Source organism: Callorhinus ursinus, unplaced genomic scaffold (genome assembly GCF_003265705.2).
Source record: "Callorhinus ursinus isolate GAN/ISIS: 27379988/994484 unplaced genomic scaffold, GSC_fseal_2.0 scaffold47, whole genome shotgun sequence".
Taxonomy (NCBI): Eukaryota; Metazoa; Chordata; class Mammalia; order Carnivora; family Otariidae; genus Callorhinus; species Callorhinus ursinus.
In genome coordinates this window covers 6,462,220-6,487,443 of record NW_027397109.1, presented here as the reverse complement: position 1 = coordinate 6,487,443, position 25,224 = coordinate 6,462,220, and the positions used below count along the sequence as shown (strand labels likewise).

The following is a 25,224-nucleotide window of genomic DNA, read 5'->3' as shown; positions in this document are numbered from 1 at the left end:
TCCTCTCCACATTCTCACCAATATTTGTTATCTTTCGACATTTTTACAATGGCCATTTGTGTGAGGTGATATCCCATTGTTTTTGATTTGTACTTTCTAATGATTAATGACATTGAGCAACTTTTCATGTATCTGTTGGCCATTTGTATATCTTCTTTACAAAAGCGTCTATTCAGGATTTTTGCCCATTTTTAAATCAGGTTGTTTGGAGGGTTTCTTTTTTTTTTTTTTGCTTTTATTTTTAAAATTTCCAAATATATATTTTTATATATATATATATATATTTTAAAATTAACCCCTTATTGGATCTATGGTCTGCAAATATTTTCTCCCATTCCATAGATTGCTTTTCACTTTCTTTCTTTTTCTCTTTCTTTCTTTCTTTTTTTTTAAGATTTTATTTATTTACTTGACAGACAGAGACACAGCAAGAGAGGGAACACAAGCAGGGGGAGTGGGAGAGGGAGGAGCAGGCTTTCCATGGAGCAGGGAGCCCGATGTGGGGCTCGATCCCAGGACCCTGGGATCATGACCTGAGCCAAAGGCAGATGCTCAACGACTGAGCCACCCAGGTGCCCCAGCTTGCTTTTTCACTGTCTTATTGCTTCCTTTCCTGTGAAGAAACTTTTTACTTTGATGTAGTCCCACTTGTTTGTGTTTGCTTTTGTTGCCTTTGAAGTCAAATCCAAGAAACCATTGCCAACACCAATGTCAAAGAGCTTTTCCCTTTTGTTTTCTTCTAGGAGTTTCATTGTTTCAGGTCTAATATTTAAGTCTAAATCCACATTGAATTGATTTTTGGGTATTGTGTAAGACAAAGGTCCAATTTCATTCTTTGTGTGTGGATATTCAATTTTCCCAACACTACTGATTGAAGGGATGATATTTTCCCCTTTGTGTATTCTTGGTGCCTTTTTTGAAGACTAGTAGACCATATATGGGTGGGTTTATTTCTAGGATTTTGATTGTATCCCATTGGTTCATCTGTCTGTTGTTGTGCCAGTACCATACTGTTTCAATTATTATAGCTTGGTAATATGATGAAGTTTGATATCAGGAAGATGACTCCAGCTTCGTTCTTCTTGCTCAAGAGTGCTTTGGCTATTTGGGATCTTTTCTGGTTCCACAAAAATTTAGGATTTTTTTTTCTATTTCTATGAAAAATGCCATTTGAATTTTGATGAAGGTTGCATTGATTATATAGATCACTTTATATAATAGTTACAATATTATTCTTCCAATCTATGAACATGGGCTATCTTTCCGTTTATTCATGTCTTCTTCAATTTCTTTCACCTATGTTTATAGTTTTCAGTGTACAGATATTTCACCTCTTTGCTTAAATTTATTCCTAAAGTATTTTTTTAATGTTATTGTAAATAAGATTGTTTTCTTAATTCCTTCTTGGGGGAGTTCATTTTCAGTGTATAGAAACACAACTGATATTTGCATGTTGATTCTGTATCCTAAAATCTTACTGAATTTGTTAGTTTTAACAGTTTTTGTTTATATGTGGAGTCTTTAGGGTTTTCTATATATAACATCATGTTGTCTGTAAAGACAATTTTACTTCTTCCTTTTCTATTTGGATCTCTTTATTTTTCTTGCCTAATTGTTTTGGGTAGGATTTCCAGTACTTTGTTGAATAGAAGCGGTGAGAGTGGGATCTTTGTTTGTGGTCTTTGAGAAAAAGTTTTTAGCTTTTCACTACTGAGTATGATGTTAGCTTATCATATATGATCTTTATTATGTTGAGGTACATTCCTTATATATCAGATTTGCTGAGAATATCATTTTATCATGAAAGAATGCTCAATTTTGTCAAATGCTTCTATTGAGATGACCATATGATGGTTGTCCTTTATTCTGTTAAATGTGATCTATTGATATTGCATATGTTGAAACATCCTTGTATCCCAGGGATAAAGCCCACTTAATTGTGGTGTATGATCCCTTTAATGTGTTTTTAAATTAGGGTTGTTGTGTTTGGTTGGGGATTTTTGCAGCTGTGTTTGCCAGAGATATTGATCTGTAATGTTATTTTCTTGTAGTGTACTTGTCTGGCTTCATAAGGGTCATGCTGGCTTCATAAAATGAGTTAGGAAGTGCTCTCCTCTCCTGAATGTTTTGGAAGAATTTGATAAGGATTGGTATTAATTCTTCTTTAAATGTTTGGTAGAACTCACTAGTGAATGACTTTTCTTTGTTGGGAGATTTTTGATTACTGATTCAATCTCTACCCATTATTGATCTCTTCAGATTTTCTATTTCTTTATGATTCAATCTTGGTAGATTGTATGTTTCTAGGGATTTATCCATTTCATCAAGGTTATCCTATTTGTTGTGGTATAAGTGTTCACTGTAGGCTTTCATGATCCTTTGTATGTCTGTGGTATCAGTTGTAATCTGTACCCCTTTTGTTTCTAATTTTATGTATTTGAGTATTTTTTTCTTAGTCTAGCTAAACACTTGCCAATTTTGTTTCTTTTTTCAAAAAGCAAGTTCATTTTCATTTATGTATTCTACTGTTTTTCTAGTCTCGGGTTTCTTTTATTTCTGTTCTGATCTTCGTTATTTCCTTCTTTATGCTAACTTTATTTTTTAGTTTATTCTTTTTCTAGTTCTTTGAGGTGTAAAGTTACATCGCTTATTTAAAATATTTTTCCCCCTTCTTATTGTAGGCATACTCTCTGTAAACTTCCCCCTTAGAATTGCTTTTGCTGCATCCCATAAGTTTTGGTATATGGTGTTTCCATTTTTGTTTGTTTCAAGATATCTTTTGATTTCCCTTTCAATTTCTTTTTTGATCCAATGGTTGTTCAGGTGTGTGTTGCTTAATTTCCACATATTTGTGATTTTTCCAGTTTTCTTTCTGATATTAATGTTAGTTTCTTACCATTGTGGTCAGAAAATATACTAATATGATTTCAATCTTCTTAAATTTGCTATGACTTATTTTGTGACCTACCATATGATCTATCATGGAGAATGTTCTGTATGCACTTGAGGAGAATGTGTATTCTGCTCCTGTTGGATGAAATATTCTGTATATGTCTGTTAGGTTCATTTACTCTAAAGTGTAGTTCAAGTCCAGTGTTTCCTTAATGACCTTCTGTCTGGGTGATCTGTCCATTGTTGAAAATGGGGTATTGAAATCCCCTACTATTAGTGTATAGTTATCTATTTCTCCTTTTAGAAATGTTAATATTTATTTATTTTGGTGCTCTGATATTGGGTGCATATATTTTTATAATTGTTATACTCTTAATGATTTGACCTCTTTATCATTATATAATGACTTTGTTTCTTGTTACAGTTTTTGAATTAAAGCCTATTTTATCTAAGTTTAGCTACCTCTACTCTCTTTGGGTTTCCATTTACATGGACTACCACTTTCCATCCCTTCACTTTCAGCCTATGTGTGTCCTTAAAGTTGAAGTAAAGTCTCTTGTGGGCAGCACCTAGTTGGGTCTTATTTTTTAGCCATTCAGTCATTCATTGTCTTTTGATTAGAGAATTTAATCTATTTATATTTAAGGTAATTCTGGATAAGGACTTACTATTGCCATTTCATTAATTGTCTTCTGCCTATTTTGTAGTTTCTTTTTTCCTTTCTTCTTCTCTTGCTGACTGCTGTAATCAAAGTCTAAAATATTAGATTACCTTCAGTGCTTTAAACACCCTAAGCATCAGATAAAACATACACAAAATGCTACATCTGTTACAAAACTGAGTACTCACTATAAAACTGACCCAACACCTACACCTTCCTTGTTTCACATGAGCCCCCTTCTTACTCATGGCCATAGTTCTTCCAAGTGTTTCTGAGCCTTCCTAGATTGTAATGACAGGGGAGAGGGTGGTCATGACTGGGGGGCAGGGAGGGCATCCTGGCCCTGGTAGGGGGCTAGGCTGGGGCTGTCACATACACTGTCTCTCCTGATCCTGACAGGGTGAGAGTTGTCATGCCATTTCACAAAGAAGACATCAGGGCCACAGAGGTGGGGTAGCTTGCTCAGAGTTGAAGGTTTAAACTTGCAGGACATCAAAGCTGGCCTTTGGGTGACTAGGATGCAATCCTGACCTCTTTGTAGGTTGTTCCAGGGAAAAGATCTATAGACCATGTCCACTTTTGGGGCAGGTCTGGCCACAGAATGTTCCAGTTCATCATTGCGCAGGTCCCTCTGCCTGAGCTTGTTAAGGACAGCCTGAGAGCATCACTTGCTTGCCTTGGGGCTCGGGTTGTGCTAGTGGAAGATATACCTGAACATTTAGGAATTGCACTGGGCTGCTAGTAGTGGAGAGTTGGAAAATACTGGTTTAAACAAGGAAGTGATTTCCTGGTCCATGAGGCAATGAGGAGACTGGAGGTCAGCATCCAGGACTGGCATGGAGGGCTGCCTCTCCATCACTGTTCCAAGGTTTTCCTGGCATCCCTAGAAGGCCCTGCCCTCATGCTCTGTTGAGGACCGGGGAGGCAGGGGCAGGGCTGAAGGGGCTCCCACTGAGTCAGCCCTTTGATGGTGCTTCCCTGAAGCTGTCCCCAGCCATCTCCACACCATCCCTGGCTGAGCTCCATCCCAGGGCCCACCCCTCCCTGTAAGGGAGGCTGAGAAATGATGCACCAGCAAAAGCAGGGTCTGTTACTGAGCAGTTTCTGCCAGAGGTTCTGTAAGGGCTATTTTAATTAACTGCCCCCACCTCCCCGCCCGTATTTCCTTTAAGGCTGCTCCATTCTGCCCAGGATGGGAAATATCACTAGGTACTCAGGGAGGCAGAGGGTTTGAAGCCCCAGGTCCTGACAAGCCAGAAGCTGTGGCTTCTTCCGGGGCATCAGTCTGCTGGCATCTAGAGGGGTTCACGATGCTGTTTTTCTGTAGCCTTAGTGGGGGGGTTCTGTGTCCCCATGCCTCCTTGGAGGTTCAGCAGATACTTTCTGCAAGAGGAACAGCAGAGAAAGCAGGACCCATTCCCATTGTTGGAGGGGCTGTGCAGGGAGGTGGGGTCTAGTGCACCTCCAGGTAGGGGCATTGCAGAGACTCCGAGTAATCAGTGGCCCTGGAAGACGGTGACCAGCCAGTGACCGGTCGTAAGAAAGGCTGCTGCTTTCCCTGGTGCAGGGAGGTGGGAGGAGGCTGGGTGTTCATCTCCTTGGTGGGGGAGGTTGTTGACCGGCAGCTGGGCTGCACATGTTCACAATACCAGGGCAAGGGCAGACCAGGGTCAGAGTCCATTGGCCTTTGTCAACTGTCCCCAGTCCCTCCCACCTGTCTTCCTCAGCCTGGGATTCTCTGCCTACAACCCAAAGACAGCCGGGGGTGGGGGTGGGGTTTCTGCTTGAGCCATGCCATGAGGTCAGATGGATGTGACGGATTATTGGCCCTGCCCCTGGGTCTGATACCCTCCATGGGGACTTCCCATGACCTCTGCACACCAAGGCCAAGGTGTGTCCTTCCTGGGGTCCAGGGGAGAAGTCCCTTCCCAGCCTGGCTTACCATCATGGAAAGGCTTATATATAATTCAAACCGTGCAGCGAGGAAAGTATAAAGCAAAAGCTAAGGACCTTCCACTCTACACCAGCCCTCAATTCTCCTTCCCAGAGGCAACCAATGTCTACCAGACTCTTGGGCATCCTTTGGGATATTTCCCCTGTGCATGCCTGCGGAACTGTACATTTTTCACTCAAATAGTAACTCTAGACACACCACACTGTGAGTTGCTTTTTAGGAAAACAGTGCATTTATTATACCCCGGAGATCATGTCGGAGCAGGACTGTTAGCACCGCCCCCTTCTCTGACCGGCTGCGGAGTATGGCAGGGTTGGAGGTTCAGGCAATTTCGACTTTCCTCCTGCTAGAAGTTTAGGTTGTTTCCTGTTTGGGGCCACTTACAGGTGATGCCGCAATGATATTCTTGTTCTGCTGCACTGGGCCCTTTCACGGGAAGTTCAGGATCAAATGCTTAAGTGGGCCTGCTAGCTCTAAGGCGTGGCCCAACTGTCGATTAGCTCCCCTTTAGCCCACTTTGCACTCAGTGAAGTGGTTTTTAAAGACAATTGGGTCATCAAACATCCCTGCTTAAAACTACCAGTAGCTTTGATGGAGATCCATGCCTACAAAGCCATGCCTAGCGGGCCTCTGAACTCCCCCTTCTTTTTTTTTTTTAAGGGTTTATTTATTTGACAGAGAGAGACACAGCGAGAGAGGGAACACAAGCAGGGGGAGTGGGAGAGGGAGAAGCAGGCTTCCCGAAGAGCAGGGAACCCGATGCGGGGCTCGATCCCAGGACCCGGGGATCATGACCTGAGCCGAAGGCAGACGCTTAACCATCTGAGCCACCCAGGCGCCACCCTCCCCCTTCTTTCAAACGCTCCAGCCCCACCAGCTCTTCATCTGTCCTTCCAGCACAGCAGCTCATTCCCACCACAGGGCCTTTGCACATGTGGATCTTCCAACGTGGTGCCTTCAGATCTCCGCAGGAGTGCCAACATGAGGATAGTAAATGACATTTTGTTGCTGTCCTCATGACTACTTCCTGACTGTTGGGGGGGGGGGTTGAGTGCTATTTATGTCCTCTGTTTTCCTTTTTTCTCTTTCTTATCAATAGGTACGAACTCTTTGTATATAAGATAAATTAGCTATTTTTTCTCTCATTTGTCACCAATCTTTTTTTCCCAGTTGACTGTCTTTTGACTGTGGTAGTTTTTCCATTTAAGTTTCTAATTTTTATGTAGTGAAACCATTTCCTGTATGGTTTCTAACTTTTGTGAAGAGCTACCCTAAGCCGGCACCGTGAGGCCGTGGGCTAAAGGCCTGGCCTCTCCTCACAGCAGCTTGGGCCTCGCGCTGGGAGGAGGCCAGGTCAGAAAGGTGGGTTAGGATGGGATCGTGGGGGCCCTGAGCATCAGCCTAGCAGTCTGGCTTCAGGTTGTAGAGGGTGGGATGGGGGCAGGGGAAAGACAGGACCCAGTTTACATTTGGGGGGCAACTGGGCAGCTACGGGGCGCTGGGATGGGAAGGGAAGGAGAGCGGTGAGCACCAAGGCCCAGCTGAGGGACCGGGGCAGGATGTGGTGGGGATGTGGGCAGGAGGCATGGCCTCGCAGGCCCTGTTGGACTCGATGCCCAGGCCAGTGAAAGAAAGTGACAGGGTGGCTGTCTCTGCTTACGGAAGCTGCTAGGGGGCTGCTTGCATGGGGGCAGCTGTGGGCAAGGGGGGGGTGCCCATTCTACCCCGGCAGCGAGTGGGCCTGGGTCGGATAGAGCCTGTGCCCTTCCTACACGCTCTGGAGACACAGGCTGTGACATCATTCTCAAGAGAATCGGTTTATTTTCAGATAAAAGGAACCACATTTGCCCGCATACCCCAGCCAATCTTAAGTTTGATTTTTATAACTTAATTTTAGGAAAAGGTCAACAACTTGAACTGGAGTACAATCTCATGTTCACACCGCCGTTCTGGGGTCAGCAGCCTTAAGTGATTCCTCTTGGGAACCATGTGGTACGTGTGCGTGTGTGCGCATAATTTATAAAAACGGTCGCTGTCAGACCCATAAACCCCCCATTAACAATTTTGCTCTTTAGATTTTGCTGTACATGTGTGTAGTCAATGCTGAGCAAATGCATAATTTGGTAGAAGCCCCATATGATGTGATTTCACAACCGGGGCCTAACCACTGAGCTATTACTTAATTTGTTAAAGTGATAAACAAGATTATTATGTGCAAACAAACAGGGCTTGTGCTTCAGCTGTGTCCAAGTTTACTTTACAAAGCTATAAACACACGGCCCTTTCTTAAGTCCTGATGATTGAGTTTCCCCTGCCTTTTGTCGGCAGGAGAAGAATGTAGAGGCTGAGTGGGTGCTCTGAGCCCTGCGTTAGCTCTTGGCTTTCCGGCTGGGTCACTTAAAGGAACTCATTCATTCCCCCAGGCTGGGCAGCACTCCTCCCCGAGGGTCCTTCTGAGGGCTTCTCTCACAGAGACTTTCCTGAGCAGGAGACATCTGATCTCACCTTGCCCAAGCGGGGCCCTGGGGCCCCGGAGCCCCAGGGGCTTGTGAAATGCGCTGAGAGCCTGGAGGCCACTAGGGGAAGGGGCAGAGGTCACGGCCCCCTCCTCCCCTGCCCCGAAATGCTCCCCAACTGAGAGCCTCTAGTGTAATGCCATCCCAGACCTGGGGAGGGAACTGTGCCGTGAAGACCCAGCCCCCCTTTGTGTGACCCAGTGCGGAGCGGGATCCCCCTCTCCTGCTCCTGGAAGTGGATGGAGGAGGCAGGGGGAGTTGCTCCCAACTGGGCCCCACCGGCTTCTCTTGGGTTGTAAAACCAGCAATGGGAGAATGGAGGTAGGCAGCTAACTCTGCCCTGGAGAACCGGGGAGCCCCCCAGACCACGGCCAGGGTGGTAACTTCTCAGCACTTCTAGCAGCAAGTGGTTCATGGGCGAACCCAGTCCATCTTCTGGGTCCTCAGGGGGGCGGCAGGCTGCAGGCAGGGGGGTCAAGCCACTGGCCCGGGGCAGCCAGGTCTCCACGACTGTCATTCCACAGGAATCACCTTCTCTTCCGCATGCAAGCCTCCAGCCGGCCCAGCTCCTCATAGGACTGGTAGAAAACGTCAAACTCCCTAGTGCCCCAGCCCCTCCAGACAGCTAGGCACCACTCCGTGTTTTCGTTCTCAAAGCCGCACACGACTGTGTCCTTTGCCACAACGGCTGCGTCCACAAGCACCCTACAGAGAGAGGGAAGGGGGGTCTGAGAAAACCTCCAGGGGTCCCCACTTGATCAGGGCCAGGCCCCTCAGTCTGTACCTTCTTGGGAGCCTGGCGGGGGTGGGGGGGGGTGCATCTGGACATCCCGGCCTGGCAACAGGGATGTGCTCTGATGCACCTGCTTCCCCCGGGGGTCCCGCCTGTGGGCAGAGGCTTCCTCTTCCTAACTGAAGGAGAGCCTAGTGCATCCCTTCATGTGCGTGGGAACCGTCTGTGAGGCACTCATTCCACGGAAGGCCACAGATGCTATGAGAACAGGTAGCCTCTGTCACTGGACCCCGACCCCCAAGTGTCCAGAAAGCACCATCAACTCTGATTGCTGCTTGTCATTGGCCTCCAGTGGATCTGAAGCACCTACTCAGTTCCCTTGCCGTCAGCTCAGGCCCGGCTCTTCCTCCTACGCCATGTTCCCAGTGCTTCGGAAATGCAGGGTGGTAGATCTGACGGAAACCCGTGCCAACATGCCCTAACCGGAGGCATTTGTTTTTTTGAGGCTGTGGATTGTTCTGCTGATCTGTGCACACACCACACGTTTCCTGCTGGGCCTTGGCCGGACCGGGCAGCCCACGTCCCCAGCGCTCCCCGCCTTGCCCCGTGGCCAGCACGCAAACCAGTATGACGTGCAGGGCCTCTGGCGTCCTCGGGGCCTTGCATGCTGCGGACACTCACTAACTATCTGCCGCGGGAATAATGTCTCAGATGTGCGGCCAAAAGCTGGTGGGATCGGGCTATGGCCCTCCCGTCAGCTGCCGTCTGGGCTGCTTTCTCCCTACAGAGAGTGTGCCTGGCTTCCGGTAAACCTGCCTTTGGGGGCTGAATAGGAAAACCACCACCAGTGAAAAATTCAGGGACACTAATGACGGGCAATCTGAGGTCCACAGGCCTGGGCTCTACAGACCCGCCTGGTTCTCCAGAAGCCACCCCCTCCCCCCGACCTCTGATCTTGTAACTACTTCAGCCCACAAACCCAGCCGGGGCTCAGCAAAAAACAAAAACAAAAACAAAAAACCCAAATCCTGTTTCTGGAATCACTGGCAGAGCAAGGGTCCATGGATCTGGTGACTCTTGGAGAACACTCGGTGCTTTCGGGCAAGGGAGGGTAACTGCCATAGATTGTTTCCCCTTTCACCGTCGTCCTGCTCTGGGGCAAACAGGCCGAATCGGATTTCTCCATAATGCAGATTTGCAGGATGGGGCTCAGTAGACCAAGTGAGGCGTGGATCCTGCTGGCTGCCAGGGGACCCTGGGAACACCAGCCTCTCCCACCCACAGCCATGCACCCTGTATCCAGATAGGCTGTCTTGCCCCAGAATGACCCGCGCAGTGGAGTCTGGCCTGCCTCCTGGTAGGACCCCCCAACAGATGGGTATGGAGCCACGGCGGAGCCCGGGCTTGGCTATGGGGAGGGGTGGTGGGTGCCAGGTCTGTGGCTCCCCTAGGGGCTATCTGGGCAGGTGGAGCACCCCAGGAAGGGCCCTCCTGCTCGGTGGGAAGGACAGTGAATCACCCGGCTCCCCGTTTCAATTGTAGCCAGACTCCGGCCCTGGAGACATATACCCCAGGCAGGACACTTGGTCCGTAGGTGCACTGGGAACCCCAGAAACAGCCTGCCATGACCCATGGCTGATGCCCGGTTCTGCTGGTATTTGCTGAGCCCCGAGGAGCTGCCTGGAGGACCCCATCTTGTTCCTTCTCTGCCTTATGGCCACTGTGGCATTTATCTGTGGAAGACAGAAGCACGAGACGCCACTGTGCTGGGGGCCGGGGGGGGCGGGTGGTGCCTGGCGGAGGGGCCTCCATTCCCCACACCACAGCTGGGGGCCTAAAGAAGGCGCCCCCAGGCTTACCCACGTGTAGTCAGCTCCCGGGCTTTTAAGACGGCGATGACACGGCCCCGCTGGCTGCCGGCCTCCTTCTCCAGGCCGATGACAATAACGTCGCCGCCGCGCCTGCGAAACCAAAACCGAGAAGGGGAAGCGTTTGTCCAGGGCCCTGCTCCGCGGGGCACATGGAGCTGCTGGGCACAGACGCAAGGCAACCAGCCCGCCGACTCGGCAAGAGAGGATGGAGTTACTGGGAGGCCTCCGAAGCCGGCCTCCCCCACTCCCAAGGCCTTCCCCAGCGGGGAAACTGAATCGCAGCTGCCCAGGGATGGGGGAGGACTCCACCTTGTGGTTCCCGGGGGGTGGGGTGGGGAGCAGATGAGCGCCTGGCCCTTCTCGGGTTTGCCTAAGCGATCCCTCCGGGCTCCTGCACGGGAGCAAGCCCCACTCACGGGAACCGTACCTGGGGACCCAGATGACATCCTTCACGGCTAGGATCCTCACGGCCTGCAGGTGCTGGCTGAAGGCCTCCCCGTCCACTGGGGTCAGGTCGTGCTCAGACCTGTCGGAGCCAGCGGCGGGCTCGTGCAGCCGGTCGGAGTCCTCGCAGTTGGCGGAGAAGGGCACGCTGGAAGAGCTTGCCGGGGAGGAGGGCAGGCTGGGGGAGGCTGTGGGAGCCCGGCAGGGAGAGGAGGAGGGGTAGGACGACACGGAACAGTAGTCGGTCAGCGAGTCCTGGTGGGTCAGGATCTGCGTGCCCAGCTCCTCACTGTACATGATGCTCACGTCCGCGATGGAGTCCCCCTCGGGCTCTTCAGATCCGGCTGGGTGGCTGCCCAGGGGCTCCGGGCCCAGTGGGCGCACAGGAAACATGTCTCTGAGCGGGCTGGGGTCCCCACAGAAGTACCGGGCGCACAGCTGGTAGGCGGCTGCATGGTACATCACCAAGGAGTTGGCCCTGTCGTCCAGGCACCAGACGACCTCCTCCCCGCGGCACTCAGAGCTGCCCACGACCGAGGTGACCACCGAAGGGGCCGAGTACGGTTCCAGCCTCCTGCTGATCTCCAGGGCTGCACAGTCGATGACCAGCAGGCCCGGCCCATTGCTGTACCAGACCTCGGACCCGCTGTTGACCACCTCCATGGCCTTCACGGGGTATGGGTTCTGCCGCGTGTCTTCATCTGGGATGTTGAACTTGGACCTGTTGGCCGTGTGCGAACACAGGTAGGAGCAACTGTTGTCCGGGGCACCCCGCACCACGGGAAACACTGCCACAAGCCCATCATCCAGGCCTGCCAGCACCAGGTAGGAATTCTGTGAGGAGAAAGACAGGACGGCCTGTGACGCTCACGCAGGCCAGGAGAGAGAAGCAGAGTGGGCACAAGACTCGTCTCCGCACCGACCCCAGCTCACCCAGAGGAGCAATGCTCCCAGAGAGGCAGGGGCCGCCAGCAGGACCCAAAGCAGGTGCAACTCAGGCCCAGAAGAGCCACCCACCCACCCTTCCTGCTGTGAGCAGGAGAGCAGCGTGCCGGGGAAGCATGTGGCCCTCAGCACCTAGGGGAGGGGCCCTGCTCAGGCTGGCTTCTTGCAGTGTGAGCGGGAGGGGGCTGCCTTCTCCCTCGGGTCACACCGGCCTCCTTCAGAGACAGGACGTGGTTCCCTCCTTCCCGGGAGCTCTGCTTGTTAACAATGTGACAGCAGTTGTGGGCGTGTGGGTGTGCTTGCCACCTGCTGTCTGCCGCCCCCACCAGACGGGGGCTCTGTGACAGCAGAGTGTGGGCCTGCCGCAAGGAAGGGCTGAGTCTTGTCCATCTCTGCGACTCCACCCGGCATTCTGCACCAGCAGATGATGCGTGCCTGCTGAGCCTATGCTTGAAAAAAATCACTTCCAGCTTAACCCTCTCATAGAGGCACTTCTTAGACCCTGTGCCTACACTCCTTGCTTACCACACTTATTCTGAAATGCCTAGCTGGCAGTGCAAGGGTCCTGGGGTCGCCCTCCGCCCCTGCAGTGAAGTATGCCATCTTTTATAGCCAAAGTTGCAGGGACAGTGCTGGATGCTGGGCCCACCCCAGGCCCGGGAGAACATGACACCAAGCGTTATTTAAGGCCACTGCTGGCCAGACACCACCACCCACATGATGCTCCCTGGAGCATCTCTGCAGAGCCAGGAAAAGAGGGCAGCTTCGAAGCTCGGATGCCTGGCGAGGGCTGAGGTGGGGCGGGAGGAGTTCAGGAGAACAAAGCCGAAGCCCCGCCAGAGCGAGGACCCAGGCTTCGTGCCAGCGAGGGTGAGCGGCAGAAAGCCCCCTTTCTGGGACCTGGAGCTGCTTGGGAACTGGGGAGGCCAGGCTGTCCAAGGTCACGAGTGAACCAGCTTCTAGCTCAACAGCAAGGTCAAGAAGTCCTAAGAACATTGATCAAAATCCATCCTCAGAATTTTAGGAAAGAAAGCAACCAAAGCAAACAGAGGCAGCATCTCTATCTGAACCCTGGCTCTGGGCCCCAGTCAGGGCGGTGAGCCCCACAGCCCAGCTGGGTGTGAACGTGCGCGTGCAAGAATGCAGGGGCCTGCTGTCGCGGCCACGGGGCAGCACCCTGACAGGGAGGCTCCGCACAGAGCCGGCTTTATTTCCTCTGGTCGTGCGGGTGGTGGTGGCCTGGCTCAGGGGCTCTGGCCAGCAGTAGCCTTAAATAACGCTTTGTGTCATGTTCTCCTGGGCTCTGGGGTGGACTGTGTCCCGAGCCGCCCAGCCTCGCCCATGGGGCATGGTCTTAAACGACTCTAGGGTTGATTTCAGACTTTTTTTTTTTTTTCTAAAAAAAGGTTCCTGAAAAGGCTCTAATGATGACCTGTCCCTCTAAGGCTGACTGTGACCTGACCCGGGCTTGGCGGTCCAAGAAGGCCTGGCTTTGCTCCCATTCCTCGTACCCCTTCCCTCCCCCAAGCCAAGGGTCGGGGGCCACCCCAATGGAAGAGGAAGGGAGTCAGACATCCGGGCACCCACCTCCCCCCAACCTCACCTTTTTAATAACAGGCACTGCCAACAAGCAGGTGACGACCGCTGGGGTGTCCAAAGCCCGTTGGGGTGTGTTTAAGGGGCACATGCCCTTGAGGTTATAGATGTAGATCTTCTGGTCCTGCAGAGGCAGATGAGCCAACATGAGACCCAGGTTGGAACATGCCTGCCATTTTCTCCCAGGGTCCCTTCTGCCTTGGGAATCACTTAGTGCCTTAGGAACCAACATGCGTTTGGGCTTTCTGGTTCGTCGTTTGCATATTCCTATGCTTTGTAGAGATGTTGAAAATGACAGAAGAATTTAAAGAAGAAACATAAAATTGCCCCTACCCCATTACTTAGAGGGTAATTTTCACCTGGGGATTTGGGGCCCAGACTTCGCTTCCCCAGGGTGTTTGTGTGTGTGTCTCTGCGTTCCTGGCAAAAGTGGGACCACCTGACTGTGCTGTTTCCTCACTTTTCTCGTAATGATGCACGGCGGGTGGAGGGAACCGTGTGTGAGCCCGTGAGGGAACTGTGTTTGAGCGCCTCCATGCTGCCCATCACCCAGGGGTGCCCACAACCTAATCTGCTGTCTGAGCTCAGTCTGTTTCCAAGTTTTCACTACTGGGGGTTTCATGGGGATGAGCATTCTTACAGACACGTCTGTCTGCCTTCTGCTGTGTGTCTGGGCTGGCGGCACCATCTCCTGCCCTCTGCCCCACCCCCCGCAGCTCTGTAGCTTCAGAGCATCCATTGGGGCAGCCTCTCTGGATTTCTCAGAAGACAGCTCCTTGGGCGTTCTGCTGACTTCCTTGACGTGAAGGCAAAATGCCTTCAGAGCCGAGTGGATTCGCTGGGTAGACCCGGCAGCGTTATGAGAAACCCAGTGGCTTCACCAACCTAATGGGGTGCTCCTTCTGCTGGGATCCTGCACCTGAGACTTCTCTTGACTGAGTCCCGGTCACCCGCCAGGACTGGCAGGTTGTTGCCCCTGGGGACATGCTTCTGCTGCTTCACAGGGCTACTGGCACTGCTCTGGGGGGTCTCACACGTGCGGGCTGGGGTTATCTGGTAATCACATGTATCTGGGCATCGTGTATTCCTATTTGCTAAATCTGGCGCCCCCATGGACCGTGCCCTGTGTTGCCCACCTCAATGAGAGCCCCGAATGGAGGCAGTTACCTCGGTGGCTGTCCACAGACAGTTCTGGACCTTGAGCTGGCAGCTTAGCTTCATTCCTGCACAGCTCATCCGCTGCACTTCCATAAGGCCCTTCTCCGTGTTCACCACGGTGTAGTTCCTAGAGTCAGCGACAATCGTGTGGTCAGCGCACGGTGGCCAAGGGCCACCTCCCTTCTCTTGGCTTGGCCTGAGCAGCCTTGGAGGAGGACATCAGCTGCCTCGGCCACCCCCTTGAGCCCAGGGTTGAATTTGGCCACGTTCTGAGAGAATTGAGGACCGTTTACGGCACTGGGCACGGGTGGATTCTGCCTCCCTTGCTTGAATGTTCGGGCAACGAGAGGGCATTCCCAATGGGAAGAAAGGCTCTCTTCTGTCTGTGACGTTGGAAGGTCCAAGAAGTTGCCCCCCGGTGTGAAGAAGGGGCACAGGTGGCCGCACCTCCACCAAAGCCACTCACCCCTCCCACTGGCCATACGTGCCTCACCCCAGGGACAGGGGAGCCCCCCAATATCAGAGTAGACAAGGCCAAGGCTAAAGATAGATGGGTGCATTTTAGAATAGGCTGGGGGTCCTCGAAACACATTCCCCCAACACAAGTGCTCTGAGAACTAATAAGCTGTCACTTATGAGGGCTGCTGTTTGCTCCCTGGAACTGGCCTTCCCCTAGCACTTCTGTCTCCCCCCTTGTCCCCCATGGGCATCCAGTGTCCTCACTGTCTGAGGCGGAGACTGAAGTTATTTACCCAGGTCACACACATCTTTTGCCCACACTTCCACGGGTCTTTATGTCTCTCAGTCTCTTGACTGGCTTCCCCCTCCCCTTTCTCTTTTTTCTCTGGTAGGTTATGTGCTGAGGATTCTGGGGGTGTCCTGTGCAGTCCCCACATACCTGGGGTGCCATTTGCCCCGTCCCCCTGCCCCCAATCTCGAGTCTTGATCAGATTCTGTTTTTTTTTTTTTTTTTTTTAAGGCAAGAACATTTCCTCATTGGGGGATTGGGGGTGTGGATTTCTATCGGGAATGTTCCATTCTCACTCCTTTTGTGATCATGAATGATCACTGTCTTATATCCACGATTTCAATAGAGATTGCAAAAGGCTGACATTCTATTTCTGGCATTCCTTCTTCATGTATTAGCTTCATTTATTCTAAAAAGAGAAACTTCTTCCTTTTCTCTCTTTTGCTACCTTGGGGTAGAGTTCACATAGGAATGGCAGAATAAAACCTTGATTCTTTCTGTATATACTAGTTTTTCAAAAATAATGGGTTGGTTCTCTAGGAGCCTTCAATGGTGATCAGTGAGGGGTTTTTATTTTTAAGATTTTATTTATTTATTTATTTAGAGAGCATGAGCAGGGGAAGGCGCAGAGGGAGATGGAGAGAGAGAGAGTCTCAGGCAGACTCCCCGCTGAACGTGGAACCCGACGCAGGGCTTGATCTCAAGACCCCGAGATCATGACCGGAGCCAAAATCAAGGGTTGGACACTTAACTGAGCCACCCAGGGGCCCCAGTTTGTTTGTTTTTATTAAGTAGCATTAGAAATGCATGAGTTTAAAAAATTTGATGTGTCTCAACCCACTGCAATTCTTCTTACATTAGTAATGGCCGACTGCCCTATCCTTGGCCAGTAGGAACCTCTCTGGGTTGACTCCTAAAACCCTTTAATCTACCCTCACGAGTATCTGATGGCATCCTTGATTCTGGTGTGTCAGATATTCTGGCCATCTTCCTGTCCCAGACCTGGAGTCAGCCACTTCTCAAATAAGCCCTGGTTCCCTCTGGCACTTAGAGACCACCACCTGGGTCCCGGGGGGTCATCACTTGTAGGTGGTCATTATTGTTAGGCCTTTTCAACAGGGAGGACTAGGAAACATGAGTTTATTTTTCTTAAAGATAAAATCTATCATGAGTCCAAAAATTTAAATTCAGAAGTATAGGTTTTTTTTTAATTTAACCTATCTTTCATACTTTGCATGCCAAATATCACAATGTGCAATACCCGGCAACGTAATTACTGAAAACATATATATTTACATATATAAATATTAGTAACAATAAATAAATATACACACACACAAATATACATATTTCTTTAGGGCATGGTTCCTTAGACCATGTCTTATGTCAGAACACTCAGTCCCTGTGGCATAGAACATGGTGCAAACATCACCTGGACTGACCTTGGGAAAATGGCAAAGTTCCTTCCACTTATCTTATCGTGTCTCAAGCTTCACTTTATCTAAGCCTTATTCGATTGTAGCGCCTGCAAATGTTTGCCACGAAGCTTAGAAGACTATTCAGGCCATGAAATGCTCTCGTGACTCTGAAAATGTCCCACTAGGGGAGAGACCTCATACGCTGACCAGGACTGAAGGCTCTCACACCAGACGGTGGGTTTTTGGAGATTGTAAAGTCTATCTTTCCAATACCCTGGCATCTTGGTCCTGTGACTTCCTGTTCGTTTCCCAGTGATCTTATTCCCACTTTACTCCAGTCACCCTCTCCCTAAGTTGCACATCGGATCCTGGCTTTACTAATATCTGCACCCCTCCCACCTACTCAGAGTCAAGGATCTATTTTCTGACCTCTACCTCTGAGTTTTCCAGAACATTCCACCTACTACCATAACTCATCACAGCGTTTTTGGTTTTGTTTACACTCTGCTAAGATCTAGGATTCTCTGGTACTTTCCATTGTTCCTTATCCATTTTATGGTCCCACTTAGGTTCCATGATCCATCGCTACCATGACCCTCTTGAAAATACCTCCACCGCCCATACCCTTCTCTCCCTCCTGCCAAAAACCCAACTCTGCTTAAAACCAACTGTTGCCTATCTTGCAATCTGCGGGCAGCAAACCGTGCTGGGGGCACATAACCCTGTGGATGAGCCTCATTTCCAACACCTGACCGCCAACCTCCAGCGGGCCTCAGTGCTGTCCTGCAACCACCCTGGTCTCATGCGCTAGTGCTCATATCACACGTCACCTTCTCGAATATTCAAAACCTGTCCCCATGCTTTCGTCCTTCCTACCACTTCCCTGAGAAAAAGACGTGACTAGAAGGGAAGGCCCACAGATTCTCATGTGAGGGCCCCCATCCTGCTTGGCCCTGGGTCTCCTGCCCCTCTCACTACTCAGCAACTCCACCCCAGTCACCGTCCTTTCTCCCCGACCCCTGGCATCATTTACTTCTTCCGCCATCAAGCTGCAAATAGCACCCATCTTAAAACAGAGTCCTCCCAGGATGGGAGAATTATTACAACTAAGAAATGACTTCGGTAAAGTTGCAAGGTACAAAATTCATATATAGAAACCTGTCGTGTTTCTACACACTAGCAGAAAGAAAAATTAAGAAAACAATTGCATTTACAGTTGCACCAAAAAGAATAAAATACCTAGGAATACAATTAATCCAGGAGGTGAAAGGCCTCTACTCTGAAAACTTAAGACATTGATAAAGCAAATTGAAAAGGACACAAATAAATGGACACGTGTATATGGACTGGTTGAACCAATATTGTTCAAATGTCCACACTACCCAAAGCAATCTACAGATTCAATACAATCCCTATCAAAAGAGCATCAGCATTTTTCATAGAACTAGAACAAATAATCTTAAAATTCGTATGGAGCCACAAAAGACTGCAAAAAGCCAAAGAAATCTTGAGACAGAAGACTAAAGCTAGAAGTATCACAGTCCGATTTTGAACTATACACAAGGCCACAGTAATCAAAACAGGAGGGGATGGGCACAAAAACAGACACAGAGATCAACAGAACCAGAATAGAGAGCCCAGAAATAACCCCATACTTATGTGGTCAATTCATCTGTGACAAAGGAAGCAAGAATACACAATGAGCGGAAAGACAGTTTCTTCAATCAATCGTATTGGGAAAACTTGACCGCCACATGCAAAAGAATGAAACTGGACCACTTTCTTACACCATATACAAAATAAACTCAAAGACCTAAAGGCGAGACCCGAAACCGTAAAACTTCTCAAAGAAAACAGAGGCAGTAAACTCTTGGGCATCAAGCTTAGCAATATTTTTTGGATCTGTCTCCTGAGGCAAGGGCAACAAAAGCAGAATTAAACTACTGGGACTACATCAAACTAAAAAGCTTTTGCACAGCGAAGGAAACCATCAGCAAAACGGAAAGGTGGCCTACTGAATGGGAGATATTTGCAAATGATAAATCTGATAAGGGGTTAATACCCAAAATATATAAAGAGCTTATACAACTCAGCACCAAGAAAACAAACAATCGGATTAAAAAGTGAGCAGAGGACTTCAAAAGACTTTTTTTCAAAGAAGACATCCAGATGGCCAACAGACACTTGAAAAGATGCTCAACATCACTGATCATCAGGGGAATGCAAATCAGACCCACGATGAGATCTCGCCTCACCCCTATCAGAAGGTCTAGTATCAACAAGACAAGAACCAACAAGTGTTGGAGAGGCTGTGGAGAAAAGGGGACCCTCGTGCACTGCTGGTGGGAGTACAAACTGGCGTGGCCACTCTGGAAATCAGTACGGAGGTTCTTCAAAATATTAAAAATAGAAATAGCATATGATCCAGTAATTCCACTTTTGGGTATTTACCTGAAGAAAATGGAAACACTAATTTGAAAAGATATATGCATCTCAGGGCATGGGTGGCTCAGTCAGTTAAGCATGTGCCTTTGGCTCAGGTCATGATCCTGGGGTCCTGGGATCGAACCCAGCATCGGGCTCCTTGCTCAGCCGGGAGTCTGCTTCTCCCTCTGCCTCTTCCTCTGCCCCCCACCCCCCGTTCGTGGGTGCTCTCTCTCTCTCAAATAAAAAAAAAGGATATATGCATCCCTATGCTTATTGCAACTTTATTTACAGTGGCCAAATATGGAAGCAACCTAAGTGTCCATCCATATGGATAAAGATGTGGTACACACACACACACACACACACACACACACACACACACACACGTAGAATATTACTCAGCCATAAAAAAGAATGACATCTTGGTCTTTGCAACAACATGGATGGACGTGGAGGTGTTATGCTAAGTGAAATAAGTCAGAGAAAGACAAACACCATATGATTTCAATTACATGTGGAATCTAAAAAACAAAAGAAAAAATAAAACAGAAACAGACTCATAAACACAGAGAACAAACTGGTGGTTGCCAGAGGGGAGAGGGGCCGGGGGCAGGGGATGGGTAAACTAGGGGATGGGAATGAAGAAGGAAAAAAACAAGTACAAAAAGCAAAGCCCTCTGTTGACCCCACGCACCCTGGCAGACCCCACCTACTCTTTGCTTCTCTTAACCACAAACGCCTACATGCCTGTCTATTTGCGTGGACTCAAGTTTTCTCTCTGGAGCGAACTCCATCAGGCTTTTAACCCACTGTCCACGAGACATTTCTCACCATGGTCATCCTTGCCTGCTCCCCAATTCCACAGTCCCCCCCCGCCCCCGCCACTACTAGCAGGGCACAGCCAACCTCGGGACATTACCTGGACTCCTCTTTCCCGTCCCAGAACACCACCATGTACTCCTGGCCTTGGGAGGAGAAGAAGGTGGTCTGCTTCCCGCAGGGTAGCTGGTACATGAACGTTGCAAAGGTCGGGTCCTTCATCTGGCTCACCACCGACAGGGCCAGCGGTCGCTGAGGGAGAGAGGCCACTGGAGCCGTGAGCAAGAGTCACTTATGACCAGATGGATGCCTATCCTGCCCGTGAAACCAATGGTCTTGAACAAGGGAGGAAGGACTAGAAACTGCTCAAAACAAGAGGCCAAGACAATTTCAGGGGCCAGAGTGTCTGGCAGCCTGGGTCATCACTCTCCTTAGCAACCTGAACTTAGGCGGTCAGGTTAGCTTAAACTCTGATGTTCCCACCCCCGTGGCCCACGGACATACAACCTTGCGGGGAATTTTTCTCAGACCTTATTTTACTCCCAATTCATTAAATCCGCACCAATTTGATAAATGCCTTTTAACCTTGAAACCACTGGCCTCTTCCCCCCCAAAAGCTAAGCTTTAAAATGATATCATGATTCCTGCTCTCATGAGCAAACCTGCTCCCCGTTACTCTAGAAAGAGATGCATCCGTTCTCTCTGCTCTTGCGTGGGGACTCTACTGCTATAAAGGGGTTGGGAGGCTCTGCTTGTCTGATGGTGTGACACAGAGGCTGGGGAAGAAAGAAGAGCTCATTTTTCCCCGAGAGTGACATGCACGCAAAGAAAATAAGCTGGATGTACGAGGAGCAGTACTTATCTCTTTCTGGAAGAGGTGAGCAGAGAAGGGTTGCCCCCTTGGTTCTAGACCCTTAGCGAAGGATGGGCAAGTAGACATACACGTGTACGCTGGAGATCCAGAGCCTCCAGCACAGGGGCGGGCGGTGCCAGGCCCCCAGGCCCCGGGCCCTCGGGTACCTTCTCAGGCCTCGTGTCCCAGCACTCTATCATGAGGGCCTGGAGCCGATGGAACTGCACCTCCTCTGGCTGCCCCAGGACAGGGCGGATGCCCTTGGACAACTTCTTGGCAATCTGAAGCTGGTGGTGGCCCAGTGCTGGCCGTTGTCCCGACAGCAACTCATAGAGCACCATTCCATAGGAGAACATGTCTACCTGGGCAAAGAGGCAAGCCAAGTCAGGTCCCCTGCCTGGCCCAGCAGCTTTCATAAGTTGGCCTTGTGACGGAGGGAGCAGAAGACACAATCGGACCAGGGATCCTGCCCAAAGGGAGACGGTCATCAATCCATCCATCAATGCATCCATCACTCCCCACCTGTCCAAACATCCAGCCAACCACCTGACCATCCATTATTCTGCCCCTTTAGCCTTCCACCTTCCAGTCCTTCCCTCCTCCCTCCCTTCCCCCTCCCCCCCTACTTTTCTTCATCTATCATCCATCTATCCATCCATGCACCCAATTGCCTATCCTTTTGCATATTTATCCATCTATACTCCCGTCTATGCATTCATCCATCCATCCGATGATCTGTTCTTCTGTCCATATACCTATCCATCCTGCCATACTTCCTTCCTTCCTTCCTTCCATCCAGCCACCCATCCATGCAATAAACACACACTGAGACCTTGCTAGCCGTCAGGTACTGGTTAAGGTCTCCAAGGATGCCATGCTCCTTATCCTTGAGACTCAAGAAAACGCAGGAGAACACGGACCCTCAGCTAAATGTGCTTGGCACTGGAAGGGCAGTGTACGCAAATCATAAAGAGGGAATGTCTCCTAAATCACAACATGCTGACTCCTCTAATTGTAATGTCATCAAAAGGCCCAAAAAGGAGAAGTTAGTTTCGGCCTCCATGAGGGCCGAGAGGTAACGTTTTAGCAGGAGAATGGCTGACATAGACCTGAGAGTTTTCGATGTGAAGCTTCCTGTTATAATCTTAGTTTCGAGGTGCCTGGTCTGTGTCACCTGCTACTTAAGAAGCTCTTATTTTTATCACTCTGATTTGCCTTTTCTATTTTGGTTAATAGCCACAGGTGACGAGTTAACCCCCACACGCTAAGGTCATTCTTTTTCTTAGAGGGATGGAGTAGGGGCAGCGGGAGAGGGAGAAAGAGAATCCCAAGCTCAGTGGAGCTCAATCTCGTGACCCTGAGATCATGACCTGAGCCGAAAACAAGAGTCGGACGGTTAACCGACTGAGCCACCCAGGTGCCCCCACTAAGGTCATGCCTTTCCCTTTTTTATTTGAAGGTGGTCAAAAGGTACAAACTTCCAGCTATAAAATATCATGGGGATGTAACGTACAGCATGGGGACTCTAGGCTGCTCAGGTCATTCTTAAAGCAAGTAGGCAATGACTCATCGGCAAACCACCAAATAATGAAAAATTATAGACCAAGGGAGTTTCAGGGCTGGGTGACTGATGAACCAGGGCTAGCACTAGCTGGAAGCTGGGTCCAACTTGTCTGCGTGCCTGTATCTACTAAGCAGCTTTCAGGGAAGAAGGTAAACATTCAGCTAACATCTTGGCCGAGGCTGGCCACGCAGCTGCTCGGGGAGTCCACGCTTGTCCTGTCAGAATTCACTCTCTTCTCCCAACTTTGGCCATGCTATCTCGGCCACCTCCGCCGCTGTGGACAGTACCTACGGGCCAGGAGCCTTTGCCACCCTTATTCTGACTGCTCCACATGAGCCCCCACGAGGCTGGTCCACTGTCCCCATTTTAGATGTCTAAATGGCAGAGCTGGGAGCCAAATGTAGACCCATTTCTGTCCTGGACTTACTGTCCACTGTGTAGCACCTTGACTATGTCTCTGAATCAAGGCTAGAGACTTCACTGTTCCTGAAGCTAAGGAGAAGTTAACCTTGACATTCCTAGGTGGGCACAGACCCCTGTGCCTTTCTGGTTCAAGCCAGAGCCCCCTGGTCGAGCACAGAAGAGGGAGAAGAGAGTGCCTGGGGAAACAGAGCTCAGAAGCTGCAGGTGCCCCTGGGCTGGCAGTGGGCCGGGCTGTGGGTACCTTCTCGTCATATACGATGCGAGGCCTGATCTCCGGGGCCTGGTAGCCGGGGGTGCCCTCCACGCCGAGGGCACCCTCATGAAATGACTGCCGTGAAATCCCGTAGTCCGACAGCTTGATGTTGACGTGCTCCTTGACGTCAAGAGACCAGACCAGAATGTTGTCCGACTTCAGGTCACAGAAGATGATGTTTTTCTTGTGCAGGTAGGCCAGGCCGGAGGCGATCTGGTAGGCTATTTTTTGGGTGAGCATGTGTCCCAGGGGCATAAAGGAAGAATCTTTGCAAAGAAAAAAAAAATACCAAACTACCATTACACCAGCAGTCTTTTCTCACCGTCTCTCTCCCCAGATACTTTATGGTCTACGGACACTTCTCATCATTCCCCATGCTGGATGCCAGTGGAGACAGAGAATGACCTTCTGAAATAAAACCGTATTTAGGAGAGAGATGCTTAGCGTTATAGCTTCATTCATGGTATTTCAGGCCTGGAATTGTTGGTGTTTTTACGAAAAGGGCGAGGATTCAAAATTCATCGCAGGCCAAGACTGCTCTACTGTCAAGGGGTGGGTTGCGGGGATAAGAGCTTCATTAAAAAAAAAAAAAAAAAAAAAAAAAAAAGTTCTCTTCCATTGAAGGAGAAACGATTTGAGCTTAATGCGTTTCTTCTGCCCGAGTCAAGACACTGCTACCTCTCTCCTTCTGTCAGCTCTCTGGAAGTTAGTTCCCTAATGATTTCCTGAGGAAAATTATTTTAAAATTTCATTAAAAAGTAAGATAAAACTGACCCCAGGGTCTCAGAGTTTGAATGATGGCGCACACCCGTTGTGCGTTCCGGGGAAAGGAGAGCTTTACGCGCCTGGTGGGCTTGTGGGCACCAGGCTACTGCTCAGGCCCCCTGGGCTGCCTCATTTGAGACCCTCAACTGCCCCCCTCAGTGGGACTATTATCATCCTCCTTTTACAGGCCAGTAAACGAGGCACTAATTTACGGGACTATGGCAGAGAACCAGGACCTGGAACGTGGTTCCATCTGACTCTAAGCCATCAGCTCCTCCAGCCTTGCCAACACCACCATTCAGGGTGTAGACCTGGTGAAGTGCCTTTCTTTGCCCACAGGGAGTTGGCCATGGGAGCCGTGGGGCAGGTGTGCTCTGGCGCAGACAGGCAGGCCAGGCAGGAGGAGGGAACCCCCGGGGATCCAGCTTCCCTGGGGCCTCTGCTGCCGGCCATGGGCTCTCTGGCTTCCCAGGGGCTGTATCTGGCCGGGCCGGGCCCCAGGCAATCCCTTTGGAATGTTCTCGGCACGACTGGTACCTTTGGCATTCTCAGACAGCACGGTGTTGAGGCTGCCCAGTGGGGCGAGCTCCAGGGCGAAGCAGAGAGGGTGGATGCTGATGCCTATGAGTGACACGATGCAGGGGTGCTGCAGGGCGTGCAGCATGCTGGCCTCCTGCCGAAACTCCGAGAAGTTCTTCATGGCGTCCGTGGCCCGCAGGTGCCTCAGCATGGTGTCTGCAGGGGAGAGCGTGGCCATCAGTGCTGCCCAGGGACCCCCTCTAGGGCCACTCGGATGGGGATCCTGCCACACGCAGAGCTGCCCCATGGGGACTCGAGGGGCTGGGGGGGCAGCATTTAAGCCTATTCCAGTTCTGCATCCCTGAGTGTCACCCAGAGCCTGGCTCAAGCGGCAGGACTGGAAGGTGACCAGGCCCCGGCTGCCACAGGGATGCTGAGGGCGTGCTCACCCGACTTCCCGCCAGTAGCCTGGACCACCGAAGACAAGAAAGAACCAGCACTCTCTCCTCAGCCAGAGAGAAACCTGGGGCCACCATGGGCCTGTGACACATCATCTCAGGCCAGAGGAGCAAGGTCTATTGGCAGGAGGGGGCAACTTCCAGGCTGTGCTGTAAGCCCTGGAAGGTGGAGGCCCAAGGCTCCCTCCCGCCCCGCCCTGCCCCGCC

At 50.3% G+C, this 25,224-nt stretch overlaps 1 protein-coding gene across 4 annotated transcripts in view; it reads right to left on the bottom strand.

Moving 5' to 3' along the window:
* Window positions 1–7,308: 7,308 nt before the first annotated feature.
* The window catches only part of LRRK1 (leucine rich repeat kinase 1), a 120,447-nt gene continuing 102,531 nt past the window's right edge, over window positions 7,309–25,224 (bottom strand). For all 4 annotated transcript variants that reach the window (XM_073882506.1, XM_073882507.1, XM_025893019.2 and 1 more), the window contains exons 26-34: window positions 24,578–24,775; window positions 23,264–23,541; window positions 21,203–21,397; window positions 20,283–20,434; window positions 14,780–14,897; window positions 13,620–13,736; window positions 11,055–11,905; window positions 10,616–10,717; window positions 7,309–8,728 (exon numbers count right to left, since the gene is read on the bottom strand). In XM_073882506.1, coding sequence (XP_073738607.1) covers window positions 8,551–8,728; window positions 10,616–10,717; window positions 11,055–11,905; window positions 13,620–13,736; window positions 14,780–14,897; window positions 20,283–20,434; window positions 21,203–21,397; window positions 23,264–23,541; window positions 24,578–24,775 — 2,189 coding nt within the window. In that variant the 3' untranslated portion in view covers window positions 7,309–8,550. The remainder of the gene's footprint in view (window positions 8,729–10,615; window positions 10,718–11,054; window positions 11,906–13,619; window positions 13,737–14,779; window positions 14,898–20,282; window positions 20,435–21,202; window positions 21,398–23,263; window positions 23,542–24,577; window positions 24,776–25,224) is intronic.